General features: G+C 46.2%; 1 protein-coding gene across 1 annotated transcript in view; it reads right to left on the bottom strand.

The window, feature by feature from the left end:
* Positions 1-151: 151 nt before the first annotated feature.
* btbd7 (BTB domain containing 7) overlaps positions 152-16,488 on the bottom strand; it is a 110,898-nt gene continuing 94,561 nt past the window's right edge. The window contains exons 5-11 of the mRNA XM_036985231.2: positions 14,336-14,411; positions 12,914-13,074; positions 11,899-12,042; positions 11,409-11,598; positions 9,133-9,311; positions 7,287-7,730; positions 152-6,975 (exon numbers count right to left, since the gene is read on the bottom strand). Coding sequence (XP_036841126.2) covers positions 6,325-6,975; positions 7,287-7,730; positions 9,133-9,311; positions 11,409-11,598; positions 11,899-12,042; positions 12,914-13,074; positions 14,336-14,411 — 1,845 coding nt within the window. The 3' untranslated portion in view covers positions 152-6,324. The remainder of the gene's footprint in view (positions 6,976-7,286; positions 7,731-9,132; positions 9,312-11,408; positions 11,599-11,898; positions 12,043-12,913; positions 13,075-14,335; positions 14,412-16,488) is intronic.

Genomic DNA, 16,488 nt, shown 5'->3' with positions numbered 1-16,488 from the left:
ACTAAGTTAACCCTGTGCAGAAGCATTCAAGTAACCATTAAAAACAGAAATACAGTATCGTAACTTATCACTTTTCATGGACGGGAGTCCTTGTCAGGGACTTTTTTCTTTTCTTTACTCACTGCAAAAGAAAGAATCTCAAGCCATTTGATAATTTTTATCAAAGCTGTTTATTTTGAAGATGTCAGTCACCTAAATTGCAGATTTGAGTTCACCACTGTTACAATCCCAACTGAGAAGAGTAGAAAAATAGACTTTCCACAATTCCTTAAGTCTACGAGAAAGCTTTTTTTTCTCGTGACATATTTTGTTTTCTATATAGAAAAATGTATATGTACAACAAAACAACATTTCAGAGACTGTTCAAAAGTACCTAAAATAAAAAAATACTCTTTGAAACCACTATGTATATGAAGCATTGGCTACACTATTACAAAGAGACTGGTGGAGTGGGCTGGTAGAAAATGTTTGCATAGGACGAAGATAAGGATGCCCAGCCACTGGCAGGGAAGGCACTCTTTCGTCTCCATACGAGAGGGAGGGAGGGGGAGCTAAAGGAGAATCTAGAGGAACCGACAGAACAGTCTTAAATTAAGAAATCTCCCGTTGCCGCTGATATCCGATGTCCTAATGCAAACCAGAAAGCAGGAAATGGGTTATTATATCTAGCCTGGTGGTCCAGATCTTTTTGTGCTTTAGCGAAGTACGCGTTAATTCGCTGACATGCCAAACATGTACATACGGCTTGACAACAATAGAAGAGTTGGCTACAGCACATAGTACGGTATCAGCCTGTTACATACCTAGCCCCCAACCTGGTCCTTGTGAAAACCTAGAGAAAGTGTGAGTGCATCTCTAAATACAGTATCTTACATGATTATGTAATTAAGGGTCTATTAAAGTCAACTCATAATGCAAAGGTAACATACCATAGTACTTTTTTATAGATAATAGCTAGGTTTACATTAAACGGTGACAGATTATCATGCAAATATTCTAAAATCTGCAAGTTTCCACCAAACAGACTTGTTGCGGATAAAAAGCAGTGCATGATGACAGTGCACACAAAATGTACTTTTTCGCTTACATTTTATGTACCGAATAAAAATCTAAAGTTTGTCGGTTTTCCATCACATTTTCAACTCTACCGATAGTTTTGTCACAAAAACAGCAAATGTACCTACTCTGGTCTTGACTCTCGCCAACAACTCGCGGGTACGCTGTGGGGGTAGGTTAGTCTACATGAGATTATTATGGATAACAACATTTTTTATTTGCCAAACGGCAGTCAAGCATCGATCATCATGTCACCAGAATAAAACCCTCAATATTTATTGGAAAGGAGCATCAAGCTCATCACCTTGCACTTTCAACACCCTGTGAAGTTCATCATCATGTATTTAATCTGTAGCCTAATAAACTACATGCTTTCACTCACGGGTCATAGTGGGAGGAGGGTTATTATATCAATATTTGCGCATAAAGGCATTTCCACTTCCATTGCTTGCATAATTAATTTTACAGACAAAAAGATCCCACCATGTCAAACAAAATGATTTGTCAGCATCTATAACATTTTACCGAAACTTCCGCGTTCTATCACAGCTGTCATGATGTATTTAAAAAAAAAAAATACTGTATGACTACTCAGAAACGTGGTTACTGAAGGGAAATGTGTCACTCACCAAACTCAAACTACCCAAGAGGACAATCAACTGAACATCTCCATTCTACCTACAGGAGTGCTACTCATCAGTGAAAACAAACATACAATACTGTTATGAGATTATACTTTTAGTGCAATAGTGAGGCCCTCTGTACAAGTTGCTGTCAATGTCTATCATTCTGAATCAAATTAGTGGGTATGCATCATCATATTGGTTCTCTAAAGGGTTAACAGTCCGCGTGTTACCAGCTGTCATCTTTATTGCAACAGTCATGTTTGTCCAACCATTGTGGTATAACACACAATATTACAATACAATGGAATTAGTCATCTAGCCTAAACCATGAAAGGCAACAAAAAGAATGTACAAACTGCAGGATTGGTAATGCTCGTCTACTCACTCTGTCCAAAGCCAGGAGTCAAGCCCTCATCCTCAGCACAGAAACCTCTTCAAAGAAACCTCTGCATTTTCCATTAAAATAGATGAGCTCATACCTGTGTCAGTGAGAATGTGCTCACACTAGTATTGGGAGAGAAAACAGATCATACCACCTGTATTTGGAGAGAAAACAGATCATACCACCTGTATTCGCCAAACTGCCACAAACTCATAACTATATTAGCATAGCAATCATCTCATACATGGGCAGTTTTAGTAAAGTAAACGGGTAACTACTTTGGCTAGGAAATTAGTTAATGAGTCCAAATACATAACGAATATAGCTCAAACCTGGATTTGCCAGTTTGCGGAAAGCTGCATCAGTAGATTTTATTTGACTGTTATTCCATTCAAGAGACCTCCGGCTACAATCCTCAGGGGCTGCAGAATCAGATTCCAACGTGCCTGGTTGGTTATCACTTTATCACAAAAACAAGCCCAGGAGAAAAGTGGCCCAATAGAGCATGGCCTGGCATTCCCTTCCTGCTGCTTGGAGGGGGGCAACGTGTTTATTAGATCTGAAGCTCCTATCTCTACGTTACTGCCGGGGGAGCCCTTCGCTAATGGGAAAAGCGGGAGATAACATCTCATGGTTCTCTCATATCTTTCATATTTTTGTCCCACTCCCATGGCTGTCCCATCTCCTCCCCTCCATCTCCGCCTCTCCCTCCATCTTCTGTAGGTCAGGTCTGGATGACCTTGGCGGTCTGCAGGGAGGAATGGGAGGCTCCTGCCTCGGGGGCTGTAGTACGGTGCGGCAAAATGTCTCCGTGGGGGTAGTCTGGGCATTAAGTGAGAGGATAAGGCTAAGGTACAGATGGGTCTGGAGGAGGTTGCTGAGAGGGCGAACTCTCTTCTAAGCTCACTGCTGCAGCAGTCACAGTGACAGGCCCATTGTTTGCAAAGGGCTGCGCTGACACGCTCACTTTTTTCTCTCCCCTCCTTATAGACTGACAGTCTCATATTACAGAGTAGTCAGGTCTTCGAAAATGTTTATGAAAAAAAACTTAGCAATACTAATACTCCAACCCAGCACCCAAAAATAGAAATGATTCAAACTACCCAAGACATCCTTCCTCTTCCACAACCATAATAGCTACAGTACTGTCCACGGTCATTAGTAAGAGAGAGCCCACTATGGACAATGGTTTAGTTGTTGTTGAGCTCATCCCCTAAGGCGAAGAACAGAGCATTAACAACACACGCCCACACACCACCCCTTCTAGTCTCGAGCAGCGTCAGCAGTGAGCCCTCACCAGCGGGAGGTCGAAACGATTAGCAGAAAAGCCAAGGAAAACAATCTTCTGCAGGTTATGATCTTAGCAAAACAGCCACAGAGACATCAAGATAGATCTCAAAGATATTAGCACTACTGTACAGTTCTAATCATTTGCATTCCAGTACATGAGTTCCAGAGGTTCAAATGAGGGAATGCTTGGCATAAAATGAGAGCGATTGGGGTTAAAGTACTGTGGAGTGTCTATAGCAAGTGAAGTAGTCTGGGTAGAGACAAGACATAGCCTGGTTGCAAGTCTGTTTCTGCACTTTTACCAGGTCCTTATGGAATTGTCATGCCAAACATTTAGCTTGACAATGGAATAGGCAAGAGCACAAACAGATCTGGGACCAGGGTAAGACAAAGAACAGAAAGGGACCCAAGTTTGGATTGAGGAATAGCACCATCAAATGCCAATGAGCCCAGAAGGGGGGTGGGGGAGAGAGCAATGGAAAAGTAAACAACAGAGCCATTCGAGGGATAACTCATATCAGATGATGGATGCTACTTTTGACCCTCTTGACACAAGAGCCGACACCCAAACGAAGGTTCTGAGCATGCCAGTGACAATCAAAATGAATTCAAATTGATACTCATCTCCTATGTCTTGGTGATATACATTAGTCTTCAAGTCGCCACCATCGAAAGCGAGGGGAGACAAAAAGCCATATCAAAAAGCCTGCAAACATACTTAGCCAACCTTATCCCAACCTGCTTCCCATTTAGACCTCATTCATGAATTGATAGAAATAATATTCCATGTCCCACCATTCATACATGCATGAATGCATCAAAATCAACTGGAGGACTTCATCCAACTTACGAAACTGACGAGGCAAACGCCTTACACAGTAACTATAGTCTGTCTCCCTGCAGTTGACCAACCAGGTTCAAAAGAACAATACAAACAAATCACCAACAAGTAGGGATTTCTATGTTTCTCCAGTACCTTCTGCCTTGAGAATCATCACATGCTGAAAGGGCATACAGAAATTAGTCATTTCAACTGCTGGGATAAAAGGTATTCATGTGAGGTTTTCTGTGAGAGAAACATAATTTGCTAACCATCAGAGGTGAGTCTCTGCCTCGCAGACAAACATGAGGCATTATACAGAGAGCCAGGTCATGTTCATTAGGGCGCGCAACGGAAAACGGAAGAAAATATTAGAGAATGTGTGAATGGTAGTATAGCAGGGGCACAATACAGCAATTTCATTTCTCCGTGTGCGAGGAGATGGTAACAGAAGGAAGATAATTACAGTGAACCCAAGTCAATGTAATTTTTTGACAATGCGTCGCAACAGGAGCTAGTGAAAAATGGGATGGAAAATGTTTTGAGATTCTGAATCGAAAGGGAGGACCCGTGAGTGAGCATGTTTTAATTGAAGCTACGCTGGTTTAGTGAGTAAGTCTTTTCGCCCAGTGGACAAGACATTAAAAATTCCTCAAGAGGAACCATTTAACTGTTTCCCCTCCTGCTTTAATTATCCTTCCACAAACCTCCATTGACATCATCACAATCGTTGGTTGTTGGGTACAGTACGTCAAAGTAAGGATGGTGACCGAAGCAGTCTTGTTCAGATCGCCATGGAGGGAGACAGGGAGTCATTGGATTGAGGAACTGGGCTTTGGTTTGGTTGAAGTTTATCCAAGATGGCCGCCGGCCATGCTGAGCTATGGAAAAGGCAGAGGGGCACAGTCATGGGGCCTGCATCTTGATAAATCTCCACAAATTGCTGTAGGGTTAAGGCAGGGATATTCTACATCAGTTCTTGATTTGCTGTTGCTATCCCGTTTTAATTACTGAGGTTGAATTTAGACCCCGGAAACCAGGTGTATATGCACATTCTGGCCAATCGACAGTAATAGATCAATAAAGTGGGAAACGTGGTTTGGAATACTAGCCCGGGTTCAAACGACTTACTGTGCCCAGCACTCAGGCTATTGAATATTACAGTGAGGTTAAGGTAAAAAGGACATCTGCAAAGGGTAAGTGTTGGGAGAGGACCAAGAGATAGCGCTGAGCAGTGGCTACCACTCACATTAACTATGGGTATGCAAAGTGGATGACTTCTAGAGTCACTTCTAATAAAAGCAGCTATGCAATTATTATTCCTGCCTTGTAGCCACATTGGTAGTAGTAGGAAGATTTCATTTGTGTTTCTCTTCTCCTCTTTGTGCTCTTGCTCAAATCTTAAATTGCCCGTCCTGACATACAGCCCGTGGGTCATAAAGGATTACAAGTGTTATTACTGCAATTCCACCTTTTTCAAAAGGAGGAGCTATTTGTAATGGGCAGGTTGCTGAAATGAGTTTGCAACTCATTGCCTGGGCATTTTTCAATTTATTTCTAAGGAAAGCATACCGGGACATAAATATAAATATATAACTCTACAGTACCCTCATCCTGATGCAGGAAATGAGTGTAATGGAAATGAAACGATGACTGTGCGTTGTCAAAATCCAAAACACTGGGCGGAAAGGGAAGGATTTATTCAAGTTCAATGACCAGTCAAGACTAATTTTGAGAAGAATAAAGGTGATTGGAGGATAAGCAGTTGAGCGTGGATCCAATCTGGGAGATGGGAAGGGCTAGGACCCATTATGTTAATTCATGAGACTAATCTATTTGGACAAATAATTCTCAACCAAACCAAGCCTTTCCTCCTCATCCCCCACCATGGCTCTGTGCTGAAGGCACTGTGACCGCCGGCATCTCGTTAGTTGGTGCAGCACCTGGGGCTCGCCGGGGGAGGGGGGGGACTACTACTATGTGTGCTTAGTGCCTTTGCCCTGAACTGAGCGCGAGTATGACCACTCTGTCACCGGAGACACTGCCAACCACTGATGCTAAGCCGTCAACCCCAAATCCCCCTATAGCGAACCGTCCTTTTAGCGCTCTTGCCTTTTCCCGAGGCCTCTGACAGTCTTAGTTGCGGAGGGTCAGAGTGCAGACTTCCTGTAAGGGTACTCAGGTTTGTTGGGAGACCTGCGGTCCCTGGCCCCAACCACCTCCTCGGAGTAAGGTTCTGCGGGCCGCGCCTGTCCCAGTCCGCAAGTGAGGTCTGTTTCAGTTCGGGCGCGTCCTCTTGGGTTGTGTGATGCCCCGGCTGCTTGAACTCCTCCGCTCTGCATGGCCAGAGCCAGATCTAGTCTCTGGGGGGGTTGCTCCAGAACATCCAGGCGGAGTGGGGTGCCGACTGGGCCGCGGCAGGAGTTTGGCTGCTGTTCGTCGGAGGAGTACTGTGGAGGGACAAGGCCCCCTCCCGAAGGAACTCGACTGTGACTGTAGAGGTCCGGCCCGGCGAAGGAGCTCACGTGGCGCCCGGGAAACTCGTACAAGTCAGGATACTCCGACGCCTGGGCCTCGGGCTTGGGCTCGGCAGCGTGCCTCTTGCGGGAGGCATACGGACCGTGGCGGTTCAGGCCCAGGTGGCAGTGGGGCACAGCAGGAGGGGCCGTGGAAGGGTGAGGGTGCGGCTCGTGAGGCTCCACCTCCATGGTGACCTCGGGCAGGCGACGCTCCTTCAGGGTCATGGCCGACACGCCCATGGCAATGTCCGGCATGAACTCGTTGATGACCGGCGCCACGTTCTGCAGGAACAAACAAACCTTAAGACAATAGCAACCTGATACGATATATTGGGGATGTCAAGATGAGGACATTTAAGCTCTCATTGTCCCTCAGAAGTACATTTGAGAATAGGGCCCCACTTTCCTCTCTTCCATTACACATTGTTGCCACCTACATTTCAACATAGCTCATGACACTCCCCTCGATCAAATGGCCTCGCCACATTCCCACACAATTCCAGCTCTGCATTCCCGCTATCCCCGTAGGCCCTGTCATTACCACTATCTCAGGGGAACACTACAGCTCTGAAGTCCTGTAGACCTCTACTCACCCCTTGTTTATCCTGATGCTGGGTGCGTACCCCCCCGCCCTGGCGATTGGTGCAGTCTGGCGCCAGGGGCTTGGCCGCCGGTGGGTAGGCGGGGCTGCCATGCTTGGAGGAGGAGCTCACTGTGTGGTGGAGCAGATTGTGGTTGCAGGGGTAGGAGAAAGAGCGTGACGGGGGCTGGCTGGGGGCACGGCCAGGCCTCCACCCACTGGCTTTGAGCTGGGCATTGTGAGTGGGCGTGGCCGGTGGGTGATAAGGCGGCGGGGGAGGGGGCAGCGGTGGGTGGAAGCCCGCCATGGCCTCCAGATCGGTGAACATGCTCTCCACAACTGGGCTGCTGTTGACCCGGCAACGCCCTCCACTCCGGCTGCCAACCGACGGCTGGCGCAGCGCTAGGACGGGGCTCTCGTCGCCAAAGCGCTCCTCCGGGAAGAACTTGTGAGGGTTCTATGAGGGGTGGAGTACAGCACACAACAAATTAGTCCAAAATTGCAGAGGAACAGCTTGCCAAAGCTACTTAAGAAACTAGACGTACTTCGTCTTAAAGGCAGTCTGCTACATTACAGCTATGTAAAAAAAAAAAGAGTCATTCTAACTGGGGGAAGTCAAAAAATGTTTCATTATTTCCTCTGCTCTCAGTTCAACGTTGGAGTTAACTTTGGCCCAGTCACCACTCAATGGAAAACTAAATAAAATGTAATGAGGGGGGACAAAATGCCTGATGAGCTCCAGCCAGAATTCCTGAGACGTTTGTCATTAAAGTGGCACGCTGGTGACAGAGGCCTTCAGCGTATTAAATGAAAAACACAGCCAAACAAAAAGGAACACGGCATGAAAACAACATCTCCTCACCGTATCCTTTAGGATGTTGACCAATCCATTACTGCCTAGACATTAGATATTGATATATAGCCTATTCTTTACCTATTATTTGACATATTGTACAAAACATTAAGAACACCTGTTCTTTCCATGACATAGACTGACCAGGTGAAAGCTATGCTCCCTTATTAATGTCACTTGTTAAGTCCACTTCAAATCAGTGTAGATGAAGGGGAGGCGACAGGTTAAAGAAGGATTTTTAAGCCTTGAGACATGGATTGCGTATGTGTGCCATTCAGAGGGTGAAGACAAAACATTTAAGTGTCTTTGAACAGGGTATGGTGGTAGTTGCTAGGCATACCGGTTTAAGTGTGTCAAGAACTGCAACGCCGCTGGGTTTTTCACTCTCTACAGTTTCCCATGTGTATCAAGAATGGTCCAACACCCAAAGGACATCCAGCCAACATGACATAACTGTGGGCCAGCCTCCATGTGAAAGCCTTTCGACACCTTGTAGAGCCCATGCCCTTATGAATTGAGGCTGTTCTGAGGGCAAAATGGGGGACTACAAAGCATCGGTAATATGCTTAGAATATACCCAAAAAGGGAGACGGGTACAAAATCTCTTTTTGTGGATGGCCACAGGCACTTCTGTCGACGGATGAAGTAGTTGAGAATCCGTTCACTATCATATAATTTTCACACTATGGGCGAAAGTTTGCACGAGGAAATGGCAGCGAGCATTGATCAAATTACCATAACATTTCAAATAGACGGCAGTAGGTACATTATCCTGTGCGAGCTCCAAACACGGCAACTGGCGACTGATCGCGTGCATCACCTGCATCATGCAGTTAACAAAATTCGGGTGAAATATCTTTGAAGAAAAGTAAAACATTTAATTGTGCTGAAGATGATCGTTTATATGCACTTATCTGAGCTCTTTGTGCCAACCTACAGCTTAACTAAGTTCAATAAAACTTAACAAATCTATAAAAAAATTGTAAAAGATTGATTGGCATCTCACCTGCAGCAGTTCTGCGGCGGCGTCCGGCAGGCCGAACTCGCGGAGCACGCGGATCTGCAGCTCATAGCTAACCGTGGCACCTTCGCCGCAGTTTAGGGCGTACGCACGCTGTACCTGGTCCGTGTGACGCAGGTCCTGCAGCCTCCGGATCATCTCCTTCACCACGGCCAGCCTGGGAACTGAGAGGGAGTTCATTACAAAAACATAACTGAGTGACCTGGCTGGCCTAGCTGTAATGCCCGCAGCCTCCGGAAATATTTAGCCTTTTCAATGGTCCCGGAGGGAATTTATTTTCTTCTTTATTGGCCCATCAAGTCTTCGGATGACAAGTTACATTCTAATTTTACACAGTAGTTACTGTACATAGCAAAGATAGTTATTTGATATACACTATATCCTGATAGATAGTACTTAAACATATCTAGTATATATTATATAGTGTTCAGTCTTAACTATTATTGATCATGAGCTTCTAATCCCACCCCTCAGCTACTCTCAGGCCATCCCACCTATCTCCTTAACCCCACCCCTCAGCTACTCTCAGGCCATCCCACCTATCTCCTTAACCCCACCCCTCAGCTACTCTCAGGCCATCCCACCTATCTCCGTAAACCACCCCTCAGCTACTCTCAGGCCATCCCACCTATCTCCTTAACCCCACCCCTCAGCTACTCTCAGGCCATCCCACCTATCTCCTTAACCCCACGCCTCAGCTACTCTCAGGCCATCCCACCTATCTCCTTAACCCCACCCCTCAGCTATTCTCAGGCCATCCCACCTATCTCCTTAACCCCACCCCTCAGCTACTCTCAGGCCATCCCACCTATCTCCTTAACCCCACCCCTCAGCTACTCTCAGGCCATCCCACCTATCTCCTTAACCCCACCCCTCAGCTACTCTCAGGCCATCCCACCTATCTCCGTAAACCACCCCCTTATGATTTCCATGTGCCATATTTTTTCCAAATGTAGTGTGATGTTTCACACAAACTCTGAACCTTTCTTATCGCATAGTATCTACAGATTGTAAGTTCAAGATGAATATTTTGACCAGGAGTATTATTATATTGTTGATTGATTATGGCTTTCCAAATCTCCCAACATTGCTATTTGTAGGTTTAGCCATTCCTGAACTAAGTCCCTGAGGAATTAGAAACGCTGCTATTTAATTGGATGGGGGGTGAGAGAGAGAAACACTAGGACTGAAGGAGCGAGAGAAATGGGAGAGAGGAGGATAGGTGAAAGCAAGGCCAATGGTGGAGGCCAAGGGGAATCATACAAAAAAGAAAGGCAGGGCAGACAAAAGAAAAGCAGAAAGATAAAGAGATGGAGGCGGGAAAGAGTGTGTCATCTCTCTATGGTAAGGGAGAAAACTGTAGGAGAAAAAGAGGGCGGGATGATGAGAAAGGGATGGAGAGAGTGGGAGACAGAGATGAAGGGTGAAAGGGTCATCTCGCAGGTCGTCCCATCTCTGTCAATAATGCCAATAACTACTGCTCGTCTGAGATCATAGAAGAATATAGAATATACCCACACAGTCCTAATAAATTGCTCTATTGGCTCTGGTCAAAAGTTGTGCACTATAAAGGGAGTAGGGTGCCAGCAGGCGAGAGCAAAGGAATGCCTTTCCAAACCCAGAAAATCAAGAGCTAACTGAGAACTTGAGGCCCTGTCAGGGCAGCGTGGTGGAGATTAACAATATATGCAACGCATAACCGCCTCTTCACTGGGCACTGAGTAGATCGGCAATAAGATAAGAAAACAAAGAGGTTCATCACTTGTTGGAGGGATGAGGATAGATGGAGGAGGGGAAGTCGCTCTCTTATCTTGTATTGAAGAGAAATAGCCATAACAGAGTACTAACTTACGGGTAGAAGTGGCGCCTTAAGCTTAAGGTTCATCATTCCCAAACCTACACTGAAACGTTACGGAATAAAACTCACAGACTTTAGATCGGTACTTAAGGGCCAACTTTGACGTGCACCACAATTTCATGAGATCTCCTACATGTTTCATGTCGGCCATTGGAGTTTGTAGGAAGACTGCAAATTGGTAGAGGCAGGATTTATTCAGTCAAGTTATCCATGTTTGTCATAGCAGCTTGCTCAACACCATTTCTTCCTTGTTACAATTGCATTAGCATCTTTTCAGGAAGAACTGACTTAGACGCTCTAGATAAGAGCTACAAAATGACAAAAATAAATAAATCTACAGCTATGTTTTGATCATTTTCATTTTGGGAAGCTGGAAGAAAGCTAGCTTTGCAGCTCCACCCACCTGGTATCTCATTGGCCACCACTGAGGGTGGGGTCGTCTGGCTGCCACCGATTTGCTGGTGGTTGATGATGTGACAGCACTGGGGCACAGCATTGTTGACCATGTAAAGGGTGTCGGGCACGTTGGACATGCGGACCATGCGCAGGCGCACCAGGTCTGTCTGCTCCACCATTATCTCATCCAGCACAGACTGACAGACAGTACAACAACAGGGGGGTTAGAATGTGTGTGTGTGTGTGTGTGTGTGTGTGTGTGTGTGTGTGTGTGTGTGTGTGTGAGACACAGGGTTGGGGTCAATTCAGGTTTCAAATCAGTCAATTCCGAGGGCGAATTGTAATGAATCTTCATAGACAATAATGGACAATAGCATGGGTAATTTCAATCCACCCCTTGTATCTTAGATGTGACGGTGCCCACCATTGTTCATTTTGAGATGTACAAGCAGTGTGTGTGCGCACGTAGTGGTTCTGTTGTGTGGTGTTGTCCCAACCTTGGCCTCCTCCACGTAGGGCGAGAAGAGGCGAGGTCGCACGTAGATGCCGGCACTCTTTTGCCTCAGCCAAGAGTTGGCCTTTCCACCCTCCAACGTGGGCAGCATGTCTGAGGGAGGGGTGCTGATCAGACCCCTCTTCATCTGGGAGGGGGTAGAGTGGGAAGGGAGAGGGAGAGAGAGAGCGAAGAAAAGAGCGAGAGAGGAGGCAGAAAAAGAGAGGAGGTGTGGGGAAAAGAGGGAGAGTGAGAAGGAAAGCAGGAAGGAGAGGGGCAGTCAAGTTAAATGGAGGAATGCAACATACACTACAGCCAGACTGATCCTGCTGGCTTCATAGATCGAAAATGTTGGCAACAAAATTACTTGCTGCATTAGGCTACCTCAACTTAAACCAAACACTGCAACAAGACACAGTACATAGTGCATAACATGATCTACAGCGAAAACATTTATAATAAAGATCCTCACAGATTCTGTCTGCCCCTGTATGACTGTTTTAGCCTGGGAAAACACACCTTTATTAACCCTTTTTTGACCAGGTACATTGACTGAGAACACATTGGCTGTGTCCAAAATTGGCACCCTCTTCCCTATATAGTGACCAGAGTTAGGGAAGAGTTGTAGGGAGAATTAAGGAAATGAAGAAACCAACTGAAAGCTGGGGATGATTAGGTGGCCATGAGTGTATGAGGGGTTAGATTAGGAATTTAACCAGGACACGTTCAACTCTTGCGATAAGTGCCATGGAATGACCACAGAGAATCAAGACATTGCACCGAGTCGGACAGGACCTCGCTGTTGGGGGGGCAGTATGTGTTCGGTGCGGACACACACACACTCATTCACACACACTCACTGTGTCAGAGAGGACCTCGCTGTTGGGGGGGCAGTATGTGTTCGGTGCGGACACACACACACTCATTCACACACACTCACTGTGTCAGAGAGGACCTCGCTGTGGGGGGGCAATATGTGTTCGGTGCGGACACACACACACTCATTCACACACACTCACTGTGTCAGAGAGGACCTCGCTGTGGGAGGGCAGTATGTGTTCGGTGCGGACGTAGGGCAGCAGAGGGGACAGGATCTCCTTGAGCTCCTCCAGGTCCAGGTCTCTCCTCTTCACCCCCCGCTTGTTCACGCTGTGGGCCGTGCCACTTAGGAGGTTGGGCTCTGAGGGGGGATACACACACACAGTAAGACACACACGCAATGCAATCGGGATGTACAGTATCCAAGCTCCCACTATTTAGAACGTTGCAGTGCATTAGTTCACAGCGTAGCTGTTTTTGCCACAGGAAAATGCCACCTAATCTATTTGACCTTACTTGATTAATAATTGTGTTCCGGACCTCGGCTAAATCGGGTTGCTTACTCCTGCAGTAAGGTATATATTTTCACACACACACACACACACACACACACACACACACACACACACACACACACACACACACACCTTCACAAAAGCCAAAACATATGTGTATGATCCATCCCTCCATGCAAACTAAGTCATTTAAGACACTGGAAAATGACATAAGCTGCTTCAAACTACTTTTCGAGTTCGGTCCTGCTGTATTTTTTGTGTATCTGGAGTAACTGGTTTCCCACGCCAAGGAAGAACCCCTTTGGGAGAGAACTATGGTTTTCCAATTTCCAATGAAGAATCTTCAACAAAATACCTAGCTGCACCCAAAATAGACTGCTTATCTTGAACAACAAATGAAAGTGTAGAGAAGGAGTAAGCCTGACATCCCTGTTCTCCGGTTGGCCCAAACGCTCATCTGACTATGGTTGTGTCCCAAATGGCACCCGATTCCCTATGTAGTACACTAGATTTGACCAGGACCAATAAGGCTCTAGTCAAAAGTAGTGCACTACGTAGGGAATAGGGTGCCATTTGGACTGCAGCCTATGGCTGGTTAGACTGAGTCAAGTCCCGTCCAGCCCTACTCAGCCAAGTCTCCCCTGGGCTTAGTTATTACTCCACTTAAACTGGATGAGGGCATAAATCACTGGCCCAGAGCAGTTTGTCAGGGGTGGGGGGTGTGTGTGTGTGTGTGTGTGTGTGTGTGTGTGTGTGTGTGTGTGTGTGTGTGTGTGTGTGTGTGTGAGAGAGAGAGAGAGAGAGAGAGGTATAGAATGAGCGAGTGAGACAGAAAGAGGGGTAGAGAAATAAGGAGAGTGAAGGAAAGAGCTTGATTGCAGAAGTTGCCCTGTAACTACAGACTTCGGATCAGATTAAACCCTTACCTTCAAACCTAACTGTAACCATTACAGCTTGGGGAATGAAACAATATCTGAGCCTGTATCAGTGGATGTGGGTATCTTCCACCTACTCCAAAGGGGGCGAGGGGAGAAGAGAGAGAAGGGCCAAAGGGAGAGGGAGGGAAGAAGAGAGGGAGGGAGAAAGAGGGAGGAATGGGTCTCTCACCTCGGTCGGCCATCCTCTTGATAAGCTGGTGCTCTCCCCACTTGATGAGGTACTTGAGGATGTCCTGTTCGCTGGCCTGTATACCGAGACAATAATTAGAAGCCATGGGAGATGAGGCGTATATTCACATCGTACCATAACGTTTTGCAATGAAAACAAAAGTTTCTTATTGGCAAAGTTAAGGAAGATGACCCACTAAGACTTGTCCGCTTGAACTCTACCTGTAATGTCACGTGTTTTGGATCTGTAGAAAAATGAATGAGCGTCAAGCTGCCTCTCGTTGTAGACCAGGAAAGTTACCAGGATATGAGCGCCCTGTGTTTGTTCTAAATCCTCTTTGGAAATTAAATACATTCGTTCTGGACTAAAAAAACAAGCACAGAATGCCAGGTCCAGTCCTCCCGTGTCTGCTGCTTTGAGTGAAGCGTTTCAGCTTTGATGTGGGTGAAAGAGGGCACAGGGTTTGCCTTTGATGGCATGACTTTGACCTCCAGGCAGATAATTGTCCAAACCATTGCTGTGCGTTGGCATGCATCGTGTGTGCCGTGCATGTGTATTTATGTACTATGAGCTTATGCATGTTTTTTTTTGTCATGTGTGAAAGTGAGAGAATTAAGGTGTAAACTAGCCTGTGTGTGTGCATGTCTCAGAAAATGTGTAATGCCTTACTATGTATACTTGCCAGTGTGCGTCTCTCCGCGTTTGCATTCCTCTGTGCGTGTGTGTGTCTTCGTGTATGCTTGAGATTCTTCTCCTGCATGTGTTTGAATGTAACACTGAGCCAGGAACCCCTGTGGCGGACACTAATCTGCTCATCATAGACCGTTTGGGCTGGGGATTTGACGATGTTAGATGCCGGAAGCTCTCCCAGCACCAGTCAAGGATGCTGCTCCGAGGCCTGGCAGGTCCCTACACAGCCTGGGGTGTATTCACTAGGAACCAAGCGGAAGCAAACGGGACGAAACGGGGAGGTACCTACCATAATTTGTCCAATTGAAATTGGTCAAGGTTTGCTACGGTCAGGTGTGCACTAATAAATACACCCCAGCTTAATCTTCCTCACACAAACAGCCTAGTCTTCCAAGGGTGACTTGACATTATCCTCTAAAAGCACCCAGGCTCGCAGCGCACACAAAAACACGGCACTACCTGCAGAGCTTTCTGTAAGCTAGCCTACATCTCAAAACGTCTCGTCTGTGAATGTGGGAATGTGGAAATGTGTTGCATTGCGGTTACTTGGCACTCTGCTTGTGTGCGTGTAGAAGACTGAAATGCCACCCAAGGTCCTCATAAACTGGTCTGGTCTTCAAACAGTTAGCCTATTTGTATGCCACAAAGAGCCCTCATAAAACAGCCTTGTCTAACAGCACACGACCACTAACCAGTCCTAATATCATCTATCATCATCAACTTCTACAAGCAAATCCCCCCTCATATCCAGTCTATTTCCAAAGAGCTCAAAAGCATTGATATTTCCCAGCAATGAAGCAGAAGCCCGTCAGATACTCGTTAAACACCTACAGTATAATACAGAGTGTAATGGTCACCACAGACACGAGCTCAATCATGATACACTGGCACTAGTAAGAGATAAGAGGGAGAAGAGCGAGCGAGAGAAAGGGGGAGGTGGAAGGGAGGAAGTGAGTGTTCTGAAGGACCATGCCAATTCCACCAACTCCCCAATTACCCTCTGGGCACACCGCCTCTCCTGCCAACTCACCATACCCGTCTCCTCTCTGATAATGACCTTTCCGCCGTGTCATTAAAAGTTTGAATCAGGAAAAAAATGTCTGTTTACATGGGAGTGGATACAGGATCCTCGAACATGGCGTTAGCTTGTAAACAAAAAATGCCTCTATATTAGCACCAGTTTCTCACTCCAGTCTAGGTAGGGTGTCCAATCAAAAACGCATATTTTGACCAGGGGGTAAAATGTTAATCGTCAATCGTGTAGATACTCCTCTAAGAAAACCAATGGTCTAAACCTCATATCTTTATCATATTCCGGTAAAAAGCTACAGGACTTTTTACCCTTGTAGGACGGCCAAGATTAGGGTAACTAAATCAATGGAGGCCAGAGAAAAAAAAGTGGTACAAAAAGGAACCCCCAAAAATATGAGTCAGCTAGGCTGGATGCTGTGCTAGAATTAAGG

This window comes from Oncorhynchus mykiss, chromosome 8, assembly GCF_057628025.1.
Source record: "Oncorhynchus mykiss isolate SJ-2025 chromosome 8, ASM5762802v1, whole genome shotgun sequence".
NCBI lineage: Eukaryota > Metazoa > Chordata > Actinopteri > Salmoniformes > Salmonidae > Oncorhynchus > Oncorhynchus mykiss.
The sequence above is the reverse complement of the archived record's forward strand: the minus strand, read 5'-3'. Positions and strand labels throughout refer to the sequence as shown.